The sequence below is a fragment of the Grus americana genome, chromosome 2 (assembly GCF_028858705.1).
Source record: "Grus americana isolate bGruAme1 chromosome 2, bGruAme1.mat, whole genome shotgun sequence".
NCBI classification, from domain to species: domain Eukaryota; kingdom Metazoa; phylum Chordata; class Aves; order Gruiformes; family Gruidae; genus Grus; species Grus americana.
The window spans coordinates 43,135,142-43,155,064 of record NC_072853.1 but is presented as its reverse complement, the minus strand read 5'-3'; the positions used below and the strand labels follow the sequence as shown (position 1 = coordinate 43,155,064).

Genomic DNA, 19,923 nt, shown 5'->3' with positions numbered 1-19,923 from the left:
GGAAATATAAGCATAGGATGAGCAGCTAGAGCAGCGACAATTTCAGAATAAGAAATAGCTATATTACACCACTGCAAGTATTCCAGGTCTCTCAAAAAGTAGATTCCATAGGTGCCCTACATAATCCACAGAGCGAGGCAGGTGTCTCCTGAGAGTAATTCAGAGCAGAAGCCCAAGGTTGGTCAGACTCTGATAGATCTTTTGCCACTGGTAATATGAAAAGTGAGAGAAATCTTGCATCCTTGTTTATGCACCTTAATTAGCGTCTGAATATAACTACGTAAAAACACCTACCTTCCTATTTCCTACTCACACATAGTCCTCAAAAATCTGAGAGCAGACATGCTAATATTTTCCAGTCTATGATTATTAACACTCAGCTCTCTATCTATTGATACAGTTCTGGTCTGGTCTGGTTGTATAATAACTTTAGAAAGAATATGACAAGTAAGCAGAGAGCCTATAAGGAATGGAGAAATAAAAGACTGATCAGCAAAGAGAGCTATACCTTCGAGGTCAGAAAGTATATGGGTACAATGGGGCTTACCAAATGTCAAGCTGAGTCATATTTTATAAAAGAATTAAAACAAATAGTAAAGGTTCTTCAACCATTTACTCATAAAAAGAACCTGCAAATATGTGTAACTATGCAGGAACAATAGTGTGCAGACTGAAGGTGATGTAAAATCCCTAAACAAATAAAATACTTCATCTCTGTTTTCATTAAGGAACCATAATGTTGGCAAGGGAGGCAAACCCAAAATTACTAATGGGAATGAGGTTATTGGAAATCACCAAATCTGAAATGCACGTAGTACTTTGAGTTTCATGTAGTCAAATGGAGACAACCAAAGGAGTTAGCCCAGAATATTGAAGGAATTGGGAAATGAAGTGGCAGGTCTAATAGCAAGGATTTCAAACAATTTTATGAACACAAAAGGTATGACTTGAAAATAGCAAAGGTAATACCTCCATCTAAAACCCAGAAAGCATAATGTAGGTGACTATAGACCTAGTAATCAGTGTCAGGCAAACCTTTATAAGGTACTTTGAAGAAAAGAATAGTTAAGATAATAGAGGCAAATAGGAAATGAGAAGGAACGCATCATGACTTTACTAAAGATAGATGGTAAAACAAAATTGATACTCTTCAGAAATATTTTCCAGTGAGAGAAATGTAATGGCATCTAATATGTCTAAATTTCAGTACTGAATTTTATTTTCTTTATGGGAAATTATTAGTTAATATTAAGAAAGTGGAAAGTAGGAGTAAAAGGAAGAATTGTAAAGAGCTGGAGAAGAGAGAATGAATATGCTGATGAAATCTGTTGGTGCTACAAAGCTGAGAGTACTATCAGGAGATGAAGAGGTTGTGTGGTAAACTGAGAACTGGAAGAAAGCAATGGAATTGAATTCTGTAGCACAAAGCTTGAATACAATTAGGCGTAAACCCAACTAAATATTTGAGCTCTTAATTCTGGTACAGGTTTCTAATTTCCATTGATTTTTTTTTTTTTTTTTTTTTTTTGGAAATTAAGAACTCAGTAGTAGCTAAGAGTCTAAAAACTGTATTGGATCTGTATGCCCATGTCTTGTGATGAATACCTAGGTTTGTTATATGACCGCAAGGTAATTTTTGAGACAGTAATGTGATGTGACTGTGAGTAAAGTAGTTGTGACTCCACCATCTATGTAGGCATTATCAGAAAAGATCAAAAAGAATTAATGCTACTACGGAGAAGCAATGATGTTTCACCAGGAACGCTGTGTGCAACTGTGGTCACCTCTGTCCAGAAGGACTGGTTCAAGCTGGAATAGCTGTAAAGAAGACATGATGACTGGGAATATGGAAAGTTTTTGTTGTGAAAGGGCATTGAAAAAACTTGACATATTCAGACTAGGAAATTAAATGCTCAAAGTGGACACAGTTGTGATCTATCAAATTAATGGTAGCTTACACATTTGAGGAGGGAAAAGAGTTATTTAAGGTAACGGACAAACTTACCATAAAAATAAATGGGTTTCAGCAGTCCATTAATGCCATTCTGTGAAAATTAAAAGATTTCTGAGAAAGAAAGAATGAATTTTTATCATACCTCTCTTTTAGACTTAACTAAAGAGACGGAAAGAAGCTTAATGTACCTGCTTTTAAACTGGATCTTGACAAATTTATCAGAGATTATACAATATAGTTAGCATGTAATAGCAATGTATGGTACTGTATGATCCAACAGAGATAGTCGTTCCATTCAGTCTTCCTAGGCAGCTATATATTGATAGTTTAAAGGCTTAATATTTCAGTACTAAAGGGCTAAAAAATCTTGGATTATGTCGGAGGGAACACGGTAGATTTTCAGTTGTCTTCCATTTTTTCCATGGATATCATTGATTTCACTTATATTTAAAGTTCATAGCCCTAAAAATGGTTGCTATTTATGATTATCCATAAAGTTATTTTAGATTATTTTAAAGATGGTGAATACTAATGTTTTACCTTCACCAAGTCTTGCATTTTTAACACAGATCCTCACCTGATCTAAAGCAATAAAGCTTTATCTGCATTAGTTTATAGTAGGAGGTAAAGATTTGTTTGTTGCGGTTAGGAAGCTGGACTTTACAGGACTATGGACATAAACTCAGAAAGTCACTGTTTCCATCACTCAAAGTAAAATACCATGTTCAAAATAGCTATTTGAAATTATTAAATCCATACTTTGCCTCACTTTGCATCAACAGAGCTAAGTCACCTTAATAAAAAAATGGTTATGTTCAAACCTGCACCAGCCCAGGTGACCAAAGCCTCTCTGTAGGAGTAATGATTTTTAAAAAAAATGGAAAAATGGAAAACATGGTTTTGATAGCCCTGAAATGTCCATATACTCTTTTAACATGAATAAAAATGTTAAAGCTAGCTAAATCAGTGGGATTTTTTTGATGGGTACAAGTTTCTGATCCTGAAAACTGTCTTGCTGATTGGAGGTTTAACTAAATATCTGTTCAGTTTAGAGTTACAGTATTTACTCAGGAGCTTACTTGATATCAGTCTGCAGTCCTTATGAGCCTTCAAGTGACTGCCAATTCATCTGGAATGTTTAAGACGCTAAGTGCTTCAAACCAGACCTTTAGTTTGAACACAAGCCACTATTCTTTTTCAATATAATTTTGAATTTATTTTTAAGTGAAACTGCTGGTTTTGAGTGTTTTCTGTGTCCTTAAAGTAGGCAAATCTATGTGTTGCTATATAGGACTATTTTAAATCTCTCAGCAAACATCACTTCTTCACAGATGAAATAGATAAAGTTTTGTACTTTGCTGGCATGATAATTCTGGTGATCTGTGATAAAAATCTCACGTTTCAAGCTCTGAACCGGTTTATCTCATCAGCATCTTGTTATAGAAGATATGTAGCAAATTTTAACATTCTAGTTTAAGTAGCTCCTCAAAAAGTTAAAATGAAAAAATACCCTCCCCTGACCAAAGGCAAACCTAATAACCAGTATTATGTAGTAGAAAATATGTTCCTTTTGAGTGGTGATTAGTAAGAAAAAACATTGAAAATCATCTTAGAAAACATTTATGATAGGAAAAAAAATCGACAGATTGGCATGGCTCTTCATAAGTCTCTAATATGGAACTGGCAGTCTTACCTGCATAGTGCTGTTGGACTGGTCCATTTCTAAAGGGTCAGCTACCACTGTGGAAGGGCTGGTGTCCATATCTGCTTCTCACTAAATCAATGATAATGAGTGAATTTTAGCTCCATGCAAAGGTGGGAATGAGTTGCTAGTTACTCACTCAGCCTGTTACAAATTTCTGTATTATTTTGGATATTCAGCAAACCGATTAATTTTTTTCTACTGTTTTGTTTCAACAGGGACTTGGGATGTTCTTGTCACAACTAGTGATATTTCTTCTAGTTCCATGAATCCTACAATGTGTCTAACTGTATGTGGTGCAAAAGGTACCAGTACTTCAGTCATATTCCCCAAACGATCCCTTAAAAAAAAGCAGATTTATGAGACTTCAATTGAACTAAATAAGAAATTCAACACTATATTCAAAGTTCGCCTAGAAATTGTAGAAGCTGGAGAAGGAGAGACTTGGCATTGCCGTGAGGTAAAAAATAAAAACTAAAGCAATTACTTATTGTGTCTTCATTGTAAAAGTCTCCTGTTTTGTTTTGTTTTTTTTTTTCTTATTCTATTGTTATTGCTTCCCGTTTACAGTTCTGCCTGAAATGACATAATTTTTAATTTACAAAAGTAAGTGCATCTGTTGACAAGACTTGTAAGTGACAACTTCAGAGACTGCTCAAAACACTTACTAGGATAGCTATGGATAACAAAAATCTTGTAAAATTAGATGGATTACTGGAGGGCATACATACAATTGTGTCATCATCTATAGCATATCCAGTGGTGTCTTTTCAGAACCGTACCCACTGGCATACATTACAGTATTTACATAACTCCAAATTGGCTGTTACGTGTTGTAGACTCAGTGATCGAAGGCAAATAATTAAGCCAGACACTAGAAATGCCTTTTGATGAAAATACCTGCTTTTAAAGTTGGCATGTGAAAAAAAGAAGTGAATAGCGAAAGTGACAATCTTTCTTCTGATGTCCAAGATTCTGAAGCTAAAATCTGACATCGCACTGAAATTGCTGTGGCACTTCACTATAGAAAAAATATCTTTATCCTCTTATGCTGGCAAAATAAAAAGAAGTCTAAGGGAAAGAATCATCTTTCAAATTGCAGGCACACTTTTGTCCATTAATGCTTGTATTTTGTTCTCATTAAAAACTGGAGGAAAAAATAATTTTCCTGTCCAATATGTGATATTAGTGAACTGAACCCCCTGACATTTAAATGGTAGACAGGTTATTTATTTCATCTTCGTAGCCAGATGAAATAGTCATCTAACAAATCTTTTGATAAAATTAATTAATACTGTTTCTTGGATATTCTGGGAGACAGTGGATCACAGTAAAAATTTCAGAATGGAAACCTGGCAGTTGAAAACGGTGACATCTATTAGCCCATTTTACTTCATTAACTCAGAACAAGGACTCAAATTTGAGTTAGAAAAAAAATCAATATCATTTATATAAGTAAGGAAAAGATGCACATTTACATTAGGTGGGATTAGACAGAAAAAAAAAATTTTCCTGCTTTGGGCTATGTGTAAAATATTGGGGTTTTATGAAGACATTTCCTCTGTTATTCCATGGATTCCATAGCAGGACCAACTGAATCCTGGTATGAAATAACTAGGTTGGTATCAGAGACTGTGGATAATATCTGTTATTAAAGACAGCTTAGCAGTTTATTTACACTGCTGGTTAGAACCAGGATGGTCATTTTTATGCTGTTTTATTTTGATTTTACAAGATTGCACCTCACAGAGAGTCTGAGATTTCACCTTTCTATCAGAAGTAAATGCAGGTGCAGTTGGTTGAATTCCATATTTAGATTCAGAATTCACTTTTATAACCATAACTGCAAACTAATTCTCTTGATGTTTTTGAGAAAATTGAAATCATTATAAAATACTGTCCAGAACAAAATTAAGATATGCTTTATTTCTGAAGCTAACTGTAATAGCTAACATCTTTATTCTTGCTTCTTTCACTTCCTGAAGAAATAAAGCACAGTAAATAAAATCTGATTTTCAGGAAACTGTTCAGGAATATAGATGTTTAGTATAAAAGGGAAATTGTATTAACATTATACTTTACACTGCATTTTAAAAAATCTTTTCAATGTGTCTGTCATAATGAAAAATAATACGAGTCTTTTGAAGACAAAATAATGCTACCATCCCAGTGACAATTGCTAACAAAAGATGGTTGAGCTTACTGGGTTAAGGGTTTGGTCATTTTAGTGAGTTAGATCATGAAGAAATGTATGAATGTATTCTCTGTGCCCTTTTCAAAGCAGGGCTACTTCCTGCAACATATTTTCAAATATGTTGTCTGGTCTAGACTTTTAAATAGTTTAGAAAATGGTACTTGATCTCTTAGTGTAGCTGGTAGTACCATAGTGTAAGACATCTCATTATTAAAGTATGTTTTCTTACAGCAAGACTAAGCTACATAGCTCAGGATCACCCTTTTATTACTTTATATACAGAATTTCATAGAGATTAAAAATATTTAGTAATGTAGTCTATATATTCATGTGATACATATGTACAGATATATATACGTGCCATAAAACATTCTTAATTTCTGCTTTTCAGTTTTTTCCAGAAACAGTTCATTTTATTTCTCCCGTTACTTAGAATGAAAAAACATTCTGCACTGAAAAATGTTGTGGCATATTGACATTTCTCACATGCTGAAATGGGCATATCAACACTTTTTTTTCTTCCGTATGCTGGATGAATAGATTACATAAAGGAACCTTTCTGAACTATTCCGAATATTTTTTTCCCTTACTGCAGTCTCTACAGCAATAAAGTTGACAGCATTCTAATTATATTTAATTGGGAAAAAGACATCTATTCCTCCTCTTTTAAAAGGCTGCTTTCAAAAACATTTTAGAAAAATTTATTTCCTCTTATTTTTTAATATTGAGATGATGTGTCATAGCTGTTTAATAGTATGTCTTTTGCTACAGTTTCCATTACAGCACAACAGATGCTGAAGGTATTTCTTTTTGCTCTTTGCTAAGGTAAAGCTTCAGCACAGAGAAAGTAAAAATATTCTAGAATTTCCATTTTGTTGCAACTTTGCAGATGAAGAAGGAGGAAGAGTGGCTGAGCTTCCAGTTCTCACAGCTGGCTCTCCTTTTCCAGCAGGTTGGTCACAAATCAGAAACACTGGAAAATATTTGGTCAGTGATGATGGCTAAGATTTTCAGAGCAGTCCAAAGGATTTAGCAGATCGTTTCTATTCATTTTAGCTAGTGAGGCATGACTAGGTCCAATCCACTCCAGTGTTTAAAAAAAAAAATCTCAGTCCCTGTAACTGAGCATTGTGCATTCAAGTCTGATTGGTATCAGTTTGTAACACATAAAAGAGTGAGCATACAGCACTGAAAATATTAAAAAAGTTTTGAACAGTATTCAGAGTTCAGCTTTTTCTCAATAATATGATTTGGTTGTCTCCCAGAGGAAACAAAGGAAATCCAGAGGAAATAACTCTCATACTGTAATTTCAGATAAGAAGGAGATCCATGGCCCGTCACAACAGAAGCTCATCTGTTTGTGTTTCTAGAATTTCAGACATTCTTATTCTGTGACCTAGCAGTTATATGTCATAAAACTCCTTCATGTGAGTTGTGCCTTGATCACCTCAAGATTGGATTTTTTTAGTTTTGTTCTGTGTTTCTTAGGAGGTTTTATAACCATAGTGAACAATGGAAGAGGTGTTGTCCTAAATGGATATTCTGCCATGAGAATATCCCAGTCTCTTCCAAGCATTTCCCAGGAGTTAAGGGTTTAGATCAATAGCACAAGTAATCTGTGTATTCCTTGTCTTTTCTGCTGCGCTTTCAAACCTAGTCTCAAAAAAAGCAGTTGGGCAGAAGCTCCTTGAATATGCATTTGAGGAGAGTACTGCTGGGGTATTCCCTGCGAAGGCTCTTTGTCTTTTAAATAATTTTTTTTTTTTTCCCTGGAAGAGCACAGGTATTTAAATCTTTACAAATGCTGCTCCTCTTTCCAAGGAGCATTTAACATGAGGAAATATACTGTTTTCTTAATGGATGAAGGAAAGGCTGTGGATGTTGTCTACCTAGACTTTAGTAAAGCCTTTGATGGCATTTCCCACAGCATTCTCCTGGAGAAACTGGCTGCTCATGGCTTGAACAGGCATACGCTTTGCTGGGTAAAAAACTTGCTGGATGGCTGGGCTCAAAGAGTTGTGGTGAATGGAGATAAATCCAGTTGGTGGCCAGTCACAAGTGGTGTTCCCCAGGGCTCAGTACTGGGGCCAGTTCTCTTTAATATCTTTATTAACGGTCTGGACGAGGGGATCACGTGCACCCTCAGTCAGTTTACAGATCACACCACACTGGGCAGGATTTTTGATCTGCTTGAGGGTAGGAAGGCTCTGCAGAGAGATCTGGACAGGCTGGATCGATGGGCCAAGGTGAACTGTATGAGGTTCAACAAGGCTCAGTGCCAGGTCCTGCACTTGGGTCACAACAACCCCATGCAATGCTACAGGCTTGGGGAAGAGTGGCTGGAAAGCTGCCCGGCAGAAAAGGATCTGGGGGTATCAGTTAATAGCCAGCTGAAGATAAGCCAGCAATGTGCCCAGGTGGCCAAGAAGGCCAACAGCATCCTGACTTGTATCAGAAACAGTGTGGCCAGCAGGACTAGGGAAGTGATCGTCCCCCTGGACTCGGCACTGGTGAGGCCGCACCTCGAGTGCTGTGTGCAGTTTTGGGCCCCTCACTACAAGAAAGACATTGAGGTGCTGGAGCGTGTCCAGAGAAGGGCAATGAAGCTGGGGAAGGGTCCAGAGCACAAGTGTTATGAGGAGCGGCTGAGGGAACTGGGGTGGTTTAGCCTGGAGAAAAGGAGGCTGAGGGGAGACCTTATTGCTGTCTACAACTACCATGAAAGGATCATGGAATAGAATTATAGAATCGTTTAGGTTGGAGAAGACCTTTAATATCATCAAGTCCAACCGTTAACCTAGCACTGCCAAGTACAACCACTAAACCATGTCCCTAAGCACCACATCTATGCTTGTTTTAAACACCCCCAGGGATGGTGACTCAACCAATAATTGACAACCCTTTTGGTGAAAAAAAATTTCCTACTATCCAATCTAAACCTCCCCTGGCACAACTTGAGGCCATTTCCTCTTGTCCTAAAGGAGGTTGTAGTGAGGTGGGTGTCGGTCTCTTCTCCCAAGTAACAAATAGAAAGTTGCCGTCTTTTTGACAGAGTTCAGCTTCACTGGAAATCCGTGAGGCTCAGAGCAGAGACGTGCTTTTTGAGTACTGTAGTATCATCCATAGCCTAGGAACTGTTTCATAGGAGTGTTACGTATTTAAATGCGTGCAAGTGTGTGGTAGAGTATAATTTATATGTTTGTATAACAATTTGTGATGTGTTTATTTTTCTTTCATTTTCTCTTCTGCCTGTGTTTCAGGCCCACTTACAAACCATTTAGCTTATTATTCTTTATAATAGTGGTTCTTAAATTTTAATTACATGCTTCTATGTGCTTTTCTAAGCATTATAATATAGTTTGGCCTTTTGATCACTCTGGGCAGGACCAAAAATTAAAATATAATAGTAGTAATATATTAAGTAACATTTTTTTTTAACTGATTAAACTTTGGTAAACCTTTGATCTCTTTTTCTCAACAGTGAAAAGCTATGTTCTCTATATCACTACGGGAGCATCCCCTGGGTCAGGAACAGATGCAGATGTGTATGTTGTGCTGCAAGGCCTTTTGGGAGATACTGGCAGAAGAAAGTTAATCAGAAAAGGAGATGATAATTTCACTAAAGGAAAGGTATACTTATAATTTTTGTGTGATATTTTGCACTTTTAGAACCCAGTTCAATTCATGTGGACTTAGTGGGAGTAGGTTAGAGTCTACAAAGTGCAGTTGCAGTGCTTTGTGATTGTAAGTGCATATGTATATCAATATCTCTGTCTACCTCATGTGGGAAATACTGATACTTATATAGCTGATGCTAACAATACTGACGAGTAATAAAGTGGCTCTATCAAGTGCTTTTAGGTTCAATTTTGCAAATTTTGAAGGTCTTCAGTGACATGCCAGCAGTTTTCCTGAGTATTTGCTTCACAATAGAGCTAAAAAGAGACTCAATTTCCTTTAATAACTCTTTTATTCCCATGCCATTCTTCAGGCTAAGGCTCCTTTCCCTGGCTTTTGCCTTTCCACTGCCAGTCTACCCCTCAGTCTGGCTCTTGGTCTCTCTCCAGACAGGCAGCCACTACCCGCCATAGTTTTCTTAGGTCTACCAAGAAGAGTCATTCACTCGCTGTGGAGGAGTTGGTCTTGCAGCTCATAGGTGTAGTCAAAGACCAACATAGCAGCCAGAGATGCATTTGCCTGTAGCCTTGTCAGTATAAACAGAAATTAGAGGGAATTTAGTTACTGAATGTGCTGCAGAAACATGGGCAGATTTACAGCAAAACGCATGTCTTTTTGACACAAAACCTAGTTCCTGTCGGAAGCTCTGGATAGAGGTAGTGAAATTTTCAGCTAAAAAGGTCACTAGATTTTTTAAAGATGGAATAAAAAAAGTGTTTGTATTTTCTGCAGATCTTTATTTGAAAACAAATTTGAGGATTAAAACAATTTAATAAAGCTTTTGAAACAAACATCTGTTACAGAAAATTTGAGTTGGAATAGTTAAAGTTTAGAAAAAGAAACACCTATGTCTTGCAACCAGAAATGCTGAACATATTTTACAACAGACAGTGCTACCTGTCTTACAGTGTGTGCACTCTTCTACCTCTCCGAAATCTCAGTGAATACTGTGACTACGGTATTCTAACCTGTCTCCTTTTTGAATTAGCAATATCACACAGTAAACTATTTCCTTCTGCTGATGCTGGAGTTTCTCTGAGGAAGTGGGCTTGTAAATCAGTTTAGATTAATAACCAAAGCAGAGGCATGATATGTGGGATTAAGAGGAGCTCAGCTCCTAACTACCCCCAGCCTCGTTAATTCAGTGGGAGTTGAGGGGGGGGTCATGATCTTACTGGATTTTACCTAATTGAAATACTTATTCATAAGAAAGTGAGAGAGTTTAAATCTTTATTTTTAAGGGACTAAATACTTGTGGATGAGGGCACTCAGTTTTGATAAAGGCACGTTTGTGTTCCCTAATGTTGAAATTCAGATTATGGTTTATTAATAAGCTGATGTAATTGTATTTTAGAGCTGCAGTCCTTTTGTCCTCAGGGAGTAAAGTTAGGTTAATGTAAGTTTTACTGGATTTCTCCTTAAATCGTAATTCCACAAGTGAGCAATCTGATTTCTAGACTAGTAGTTTTTAATGAAGAGGGACCAGGGATGTATATCCAGAAATGTTGCCTAAGAGAACAGAAATGAACTACAAAGATTCATAATTTGAAGGGTGTTTTTATAGTACTGGCGTCTACCTCAGTATGGTACAGAATTTTTCTGTTTCACGGAGTAAGAGTCAGAGCTGGCATGTACCCATATCTTCATTACTTTTTTGACATTTTATAGGAGCAGTGTGTGAATGTAACACAGTATCCTTATATTTCTAAAAGTAGATATCAGCATAGGAATATTTTAGGGCCCTAAAAAGAAATTCCTTGGAGATATCTAATAGAGAAACACAGAAAAGTCTTGATTTGCTCCTTGTTCAGTGAAAATACAACAAAGGTATTTGGTTAATCGATAAAGTGAAAATTGATACTGCACACAAGACTTCTGCCTTTGCAGCAACATTTTGTTCATGACATGTTTTGGAAATTTCCCAATGTTTTCTTCCCTTTATAAGTAATCTCCAAAAAGGCTCTCAAGTGTAGAATGTCTCTTTCTATACCAACCCAATCACATATTGTGCCAAGCACCCCTGCAGTCAGAGAGTCTGGACTTGGTGGCTTAGGGGATTTTGGAGTGTAACAGACACAGAATTTGCATTCTGAATCTTAACAGTTGTTCTGACATTTTAAAATGTGCTTTTCTTTGCAATAATTTTCCCCCTGACTATATAGTAACAGCTAGTGAACTGGAACGGTGTTTCTGTTAGAAATCACATCAAAATATGGTGTTAGTCTCACAGAATGTCAGGGCTGCTACAAACAAGAGTTCAGCAACGTAGAAATACATAGAAATGTTTAAATATTCACGGGACTGCAGTGGATTGAAGATATGCTTCTGTCATTTAACAGGTCTTTTATTCACATGAGCCAAGTTACATGGTAGTAAAAGACTGAATTAGCTTCCTACATCTGAAAAGTTGCTTTGTGTCTTTCCAAAGTCCTTACACCTGTGAACCCATCAGAGAACCTGTAGATAAACTAATGTCCATGATAATATTAATTCACCAGTAAGCTCCCTGTAGCTTACCCCATGTCTGAGAGAGCAGCACTGTCACCAAGAGAGCTGAGCTTCTGGTGATCTACTCAGACAAGTGAGTGTGAGGACTAGTGCTGCAAAACCCATACTTTTTCAAATTGCTATGACATTCATGCCTTGTTTGATGTTCTCCTGAAAAGTGTAAGGATAGACAAAGCAATATCTCAGCAGTTCAGCTTTCATGAAATCCTAATAGTATTTATACATACTTCATGAGTCAGTTTAAGTCTGATAAATGTTGCACACTACAAACACTTTTTCGAACCAAGTATTCTCAGTGTAGACGTTCTGTAAAAACCAGGGCCCAGATGTATGAAATCCTTACAGTATCTTCATATGGCTTCTGGCACCCAACATTTCTCAGTGAATGAAATTCTTTACCCTTCTTTATACAGTCTTTGATAGACTTGCTGCATGTTCTGTCATATGACTGTGAGTTACCCATAAATTTCATTTTTGAGAATGTGGAGTTTTTCAGATCAATTCCATCAAAGCCAGTAAACTACACTGAATATGTTGACTGATATTTAAGTATTTTAATCTCCAATATTTTAAGTACTCTAAGTTACTGAAGCAGTAAAATCTCTGTGCATTTTTACTTCATTCTATTAGTTGTTAAAAAGATATATCCTTTATCCTGCCCTATATTTAGACATCAACTGCTCAGGTTGGTACCATGGTAACTGCAGCACATACAAAAATTGTCAGTGAGAGGTGACTGTTGGTGTTCAGTTTCAGTACTCACTTATAGATTATGCATTGGCAATTTAAAAAAAAACCAAACAAACCTTCAGGAAAAAATCCACATGTGACAGAATGGACTAAATAGGGCCGAATGTGGAACAATGTACTGGGGCCACTATTAGGAAGTCAATAAGTGTCTGCAGCATCCACACCACATCATGATGCTACAACTGTGTAACCGCAGATAAACCTTTTCTTATGGAAAGCATATCCGACATAATGATTAAAGAATTGCAAAATGCCGTTGATCACAAATGTATTAATCATAGTGGGAGGCTGCTGGCCAAGTTATTGTAGTACAGAAGTGAACAATAAAATGATCTGGTCATGAAGTAGAAGGATTATTCGGATGGAAACTAGGAAAATATGGAATGCCATCATAGTGAGGGAAAGACTGGTAGAGGTTCTCAGAAATGCTGAGGAGAAAAGCAGAAAGAACGAACATAACTAAAGCTTTATATAACCCTAGGAGACAGTGGCAGATTTCTGAGCCATGTGCAGTTCTCAGTGATACTTCCAGGATGGTATTTCCTAACCAGTACTTAGAGTCAGTTAGTAATAGATTTATAGGAGGTGGAGCTAGAACATACCATTGCAGTCACCCAGTTTGCCTACATAACTCTGGCCAACGGATTAGAGCTGTGTGAATAATTAATTTTGCTTTCCTGACATATTCTTGCAGGCAAGAAAAAATGTAAAACTTTGTTGCCAAAAATTAAAAAGTGGACAAAATTAACACTAAAATTAATTACTTGTATGTGTGTGGCTTTCTGTCTATATAGAGCTCAAAAATAAATTACATAAATTACATTTCTAAAGCTGAAATACATCTCACCTAGCTTTAGTTGCCTGTATTGTACATATTTCTTCTAACATGACAGTTTGAGCTTCTTCTACAGAAAGGGAGTAAAGTAGATGCTTCCAGGAGGTGGTTACCTTCTCTCTTTATTTGGACATTTATCTTAGAATGAAATGAATTATCCTCCAAGTACCCATACTGCTTTCTCAAGATTTTGCAGGGAAATCAACCAATTGTCTGACTATAGACTTATTTTAGATAGGCAAAGCTGGGTGAGTGAATTCTATGCCACATTTATTTCAGTTTTTTAATAAACAAGATAATTTTGAAATAAAATACAGCTGACTTTATTAGCTTGATTTATTAAAAAAATTTAAATAGCTATGGTCAATCCAAGTCTGCATTTTTCTGCAAAGAAAATATTCAGTAAAATATGCAGTAAGAACTGAATTAACTTCAATTGAAGTTAAATAGTTTAGAAAATGTATCTAACTCAGAATGAATAGCTATCAGTGATGAAGTGCTCATCTAGTTGAAAGGTTTTTTCAAAGCTTAACTATCCTTTTTTTTTTTTTTTTTAGATTCATGCTATTTTCTTCTAAATTTGTCAAACTTTAACTTCTAGGAACTGGATTTTGTCACGCTTTTAACCGTTAGCCTGGATAGCCCACTCACACCAAATTTCTGCTACCTTTGACAGTATTTATGACAATAAACAAATCAGTATGCTTTTGACGAGTTAAACAGATTGGACTGCTTGATTCACTGGAAGGCAGGCTTTACAGTAATTTATTAACTTTCACAAATCTTTTCAGAGCACTCTTCAATATAGGACCCTACTTCTTCAAGTGTCATAGCTAGCAATTGGGTTTGCATCATCTCTAAAATCTTGTTTTCTTTCAGTTAACTCATGAAAATCCTAAAGAGCATAAGCTTATTCACTGGCCTCACCACAATGAAATGTGCTTGAAAATATTCTCTGTTAACAGCTGGACTTGGGTACTCACCAGTTAGACATTTTATTGTCCCATTATCAGCCAGGTTGAGCCCACATGAGAATCATTTGAATATTGGATTACAGTGTCTTAATCAAAATATTACATAATTATACGTGTTACTAAAGTTGAGGAAAATTACATCCATCCTATTTTCTTTGCCTATTAAACCAGATCTCAAACTTGGACTGTTATTAAATCAGTCCAACAATCAGGCTGTATCAGATGGGTTTGAGTTTGTCCAAAGTGACGTCTGTCTTTAGGGTTTTTTGTTTTGGTTTGTGGTTGGTTTTTTTTTTTTTTCATTTCTATTGTGTAATATAATGTGTGTTTACAGATTTGGATGTGGCTGATGATATTGGTCTCTGTAGCAGTCCTTCTGCATTTTATTAAATGTATTTTACTTGAAATCTGATTGAAATGTCTTTTACAAGCTAGTTGAATGTTCATAGCTGCTGATTATAATAATGTACTACTATTCTTTCTTACTCCTGTTGCTGTTCTATGAATACAAATCCTGTTTCAAAAAGATTCTGTTCCAGTTATACTAAGCAAATTAACACAAGGTCAGTTCAGGGCAAATATTATTATGGGGTTTTTTACTGCCCCTATTCTTTCATTTATTCTTCACTAATCTTGTTGAAGATGGATGAACCATGATAATTGTAGGTTATCAGAAACCTCTAATTATGCATTCACTGCAATTTAAATTAATCTAATTTTTTCATGTAAAGATAAAGTTTTTCAATGAATTTCTGGATGAGAATTTAACAGAAAACAAAAACATGTTTGCAAAACTATGTGAATTTAGGAGGAAATTTGGGGTTGGCTTTTTAGATGCATGGAAACCCCTATTTTTAAAGAAGCATTTGTACAGAACAGAGATTACAAGATGCTGAGGCCATAGTCAGATGCACTGTTCATTCTTTCACTGAGCTGGGCCAAGACAGTACTGCTACCAGTGCCCGTCATCACTGCTGCTTAACACCCAATGTTTCCACTCCTTCACTCTGCTGGCACAGTGACATACATTCACTCTGTTCAAACATTTATTTGGTTTAAGCAATTAATATTGTTAATAATTTGGGCTTTTCCACTTGGTCTGTCTTGATAAAATTTGGCTAGAGAGAGGCTGATTGTGTGGTTATGCTGGCAGAGCTAAAAAGGTGATACTTTCCCTCTAAGAGAGGGTAGTGATGTGACAAGCATTTGGGACAGGGTGGAGGAGTTCAGTTCAGCACAACTGGAAGAACTCATGGCACCACAGTCTGAAGGGGGACGTCTCAGCAAAAGTTATTTTTCTCATTTTTCTCCTACAGGAACGTTCAGAGACTGTTTCTGATTTGAGCTCAGCAGTACACAGGCTTTTATTTTGCCTCCCAGTGCTAGCTAAAACTCTTTTCTCTTCAGTGGAGTTTCTCCAGATTAACAAATGAGATCAAAATAATCAGGCAGCAAATCAGTAGGTTTGCTAAGCTTAATAGAAAAAGTCCTTTATCTAGACACTCTAACTCCTTTTCCAATAAAAGCCTATTAAAATGATAGTAACATTAGCAGTATGAGAAATCACTTGTGCATACAGGTTGATGAAATTAAGCATATGGTGTGTCTTGACTTGCCATTTTCAGTTCTGCTGGGAATATCGTCATTAACCAACCATCAAGTCTCAGTACTGAGCCTATAAAATGATTGGCATTTATAAAGGTAAATATTGCATAGTGACTGTTCAAATGCTTCTTCTGTTACAAAAGCTATTGCAACTGCTACAGCCAGGGATATGTTGCCAGCACTGACACTGAAGAGTACTGAATAAAGTCAAACTGGGTCATAGATTCAAAGGAAATGCTCAAAACATGGGTCCCAGGATAAAAAGAAACAATTGAAGAAAAGGAGTTAACAAAAAATAAACTTTAAATAGTCTGAAAGGGTTGCTGGTATGATTGTTTTTAAGGAATTTTTCAGTGCTTATTTTCTTATCCAAGAAATATGAAAAGTGTCAATTCTAGTATTACTAGGGGAGCTCTTTGGGGTCATAGAGGATGCATGGCTCTCCCACTGTCAGTCTCAGCTGCTCAGTCTTGGAGAATCTCTTTCTTTCTCCAGACAGTGTTAGTTAAGAAAATTTAGTGGGCCGTACATACACACAAATTGTTTTAATACTATTCTGAGAAAATTCAATATAAGCTCTGCTGAATTAGACAATATGTATTATTATCTATACTTAAGGTGACTTTTCTCCATTCAAACCTAATTTGCTAGTAGTAACTAAAAAACAATTAACATTTTTCCCTAAGGGGAAATGAAAAAGAAATGTTTTATATTCTGTAGGTTTGCCTATCTTCTGTGTGTTTTCTCCCTCTCTCTTTCTCTTTTTGCAGAAGAATTAAACCTCCAGTAACTTAAAAGTCCCCGTTTGTAAATCAAGTAAGAGAGAGAATATCATGTGATATACAAGACCTGTCAACAACCCAAATATTTCCTATATTTTATGAATAATCTGAAATGAATCACAAAAATATTAGCTAAATTATTAATAATTATGCAATTTCTTAAAATTATGATGAAATATATGCCATAATCTGTCTGTTTGTGGACAGTTTACAAGGAGAAAAGTGGATTAAAATTGGCAAATAAGCTGTCTCTATCAAATTGGTCATCTAGCTCTAACAATTATAGTTGCTGCTCTTTTGCTTCTTTTTTGGTCTCTTGACTACAATAAAGCTCATTACACCACATAGATTTTCAAATGTACACATAAAGAGAAAATGGAATCTTGCCTGTGAAGTGAGTTTACCCTAGTTGTTACAATTCCTCATCTAGTTAATAGTTTTTCACCTTGAAATGTATTAGATGGCTGAATCATCTGCAAATTTGACCATGGATTTCTGAGATTTTACATGATCTAAAATGGGCCTGTTAAAATTGCACATCAGCAAATGATGAAGTAACGTGTCTAATGCAAACCAAACATCAAAGTTTTCGCAAATATTTATTCAGCCAAAATATACTTATTTTCAGAGGAAAAAGGATTTGGAAAACCTTTCATGCATTACCTATATATACAAACTTTCTGTTACCTGCGGCTGGATTATTCAGTTTATGAATAACCCATAGTATATGCTGTACCTGAGTTATTACGTGCTTTCAGAATCCTTCACACTATGGAAAATGGTGTACTTTTGCTGTTTTGTGAAGATTTCTAGCTTAATAGACTTTATTAACTGTCAAGCTTAGTGCAAGTCAAACCCAACTATCTTCTGGAGACAGCACAAGTCTGGAAGTCTGCAGAGTATTGTCTGTATTTTTCCTTTATTCCTAACTCTCTCTCTTCCAAAAGTGGATCACTGGCAACAGATTTTTTTGGAGACACCGATGATAGTGTCACTAAATTAGTCAACCTCTGGAAAACTCTTTTCTCTTAAAAATAAATCTATTCTAATGAATATTCTAATCTGACAAAAGCTTCTTCATATGTTTCCAATAAAATAAATAATGCATTAGTATAAGCATAACCATTTGCAAGGATGAGCAGTAAATTTAAGACATATTTTCACATTTTGGGGACTGGAAATATTTATTTACTAACAGAGACAGGAGTCTGTATGTTTCTTACTTGAGTTTATCTGCATTTTTCACCCATCTTTTAACCCTGTGCATTTTTAGTACATTTTATTTAATAAGTGTAACAAGCCATTCTATGTTTATTCAAGCATGATGCTATAACTTTACCAATCCAATTACAGATAGAATAAAGTGGTGGTCACCTCATATCACAATTAAGGTAAATTAAGAGTTCAGATTAATGGTATTCAATCATTGAATTAGTCCAATAGGTAATAAAATATAATTGTAGCATTGACACTAAACATTACTTTTCTGACTTTACTATGGAAAATGTGAAGAGAAGCCTCTTTCCCTGCACTCCATCTAGAATTTCAGCCCTTCCAATGTATTTGCTCTTCTGCTGAAGGACATCATTATCCTGAGAACCTTCATTTCCATCTTATGCTTTTGCCAGTCTAAATTTACTAAACAGCTAATAACCTTGGCTCGTCATAAGGAAGTATAGCTATTCAAGTGCCTGTTTAACACTTTTTCCTTAAAATTATTCTCAGCTTGCTGTTCTCATTTTCCCCTTTCACATGAAAACATAGGGGGGACAGTGCAGATGTGATGGTTAGATGATGCACTGTAGTGGTTTTTGAATTAACACTACCTTTCAGTCTAGAAGCAGCCATGGAGTAATTCAATGACAGGTTGGTGATTATTTTTAGGAATCTGTGAAAGGTAGTTCACACACACACGCACACATTCAAATGTACATGTATTAATGAAAAATGAGAAAGAAAACTTAAAGGTAACCCACCAAGACCAGAGCTGAAGAAATAATTTGGAAATTTTTCTGTTTCCAGAGATTCTTTTTTTTTTTTTTTTAAATACGTCATCATATGTTATCTGCAATTTTGAGCTCAATATTTTAATTCATGGTGGGTCTCATTAAGTTGCAAGCTGGTGTAGTGGGTTGACCTTGGCTGGATGCCAGGTGCCCACCATGCTGCTCTATCATTCCCCTCCTCAGCAGGACGGAGAGGATGGGGGAGAAAATAAGATGGAAAAAAAACTTGTGATCAAAATAAAGGCAGTTTAATAAAGCAAAAGCAAAAGGCTGTGTGCAGTTTGATGGTTCTATTTCCATATGTCTTTTTGATTCTGAATTTTTCAGGTGGATGTTTTTCAAGTGGAAGCAGTAGATGTTGGGATTCTGCAAGTGGTGGTGGTTGAAAAAGGAAAAGGCTCTGACTGGTTTCTGGAGAAGATTATTGTGAAAGAGGCAGCAGCTGCAGGGACAGAAACATTGTTTATGGCTCAAACATGGTTAAAAGACAGACGCGATGGAAAAAGATCTGCCTCAGTAGCTCTGAATGCCACAGGTCAATATTATCTTCAAACTATCATTTGCTAAGAAATTTGTTCCAAACTGCAGAATGCAGCTATGTGATTTGCTTCCATAAACAAGCTATGGTTTAAAATATGCCAGTAGACCATTGCCATTACTTAGGGAATTAGTGTGTCTGAACACTGTTGGGTTTTAGTACTATTTAATAACACTATTTGCCAGAGGATAATTTCTCCTTTGTTACTCCAGATTTACAGTGGCATAAATGGCAACAAATTTGGCATATTCTCTTTACAAATTGCTGCCTCTCCAAGTCTTCTACTTTGCCACTTGCAAACAATTTTTTAAGCTTCGAATACTTCTGCTGGCTACTTTTGAGACACAGTAAAAGCGAGGTAAATAGTAGGGCAAACTATGTTTAAGCAGTGGAGAAA

At 36.1% G+C, this 19,923-nt stretch overlaps 1 protein-coding gene across 7 annotated transcripts in view; it reads left to right on the top strand.

The window, feature by feature from the left end:
• Positions 1–19,923, top strand: part of RP1 (RP1 axonemal microtubule associated) — a 212,701-nt gene that overhangs the window by 172,288 nt on the left and 20,490 nt on the right. For all 7 annotated transcript variants that reach the window (XR_008575914.1, XR_008575913.1, XM_054817077.1 and 4 more), the window contains exons 46-49: positions 3,875–4,116; positions 6,676–6,802; positions 9,332–9,480; positions 19,316–19,523. Coding sequence is in view for 5 of the 7 variants with exons in the window: in XM_054817077.1 (XP_054673052.1) it covers positions 3,875–4,116; positions 6,676–6,802; positions 9,332–9,480; positions 19,316–19,523 (726 nt within the window). In the remaining 2 variants the exon portion in view is untranslated. The remainder of the gene's footprint in view (positions 1–3,874; positions 4,117–6,675; positions 6,803–9,331; positions 9,481–19,315; positions 19,524–19,923) is intronic.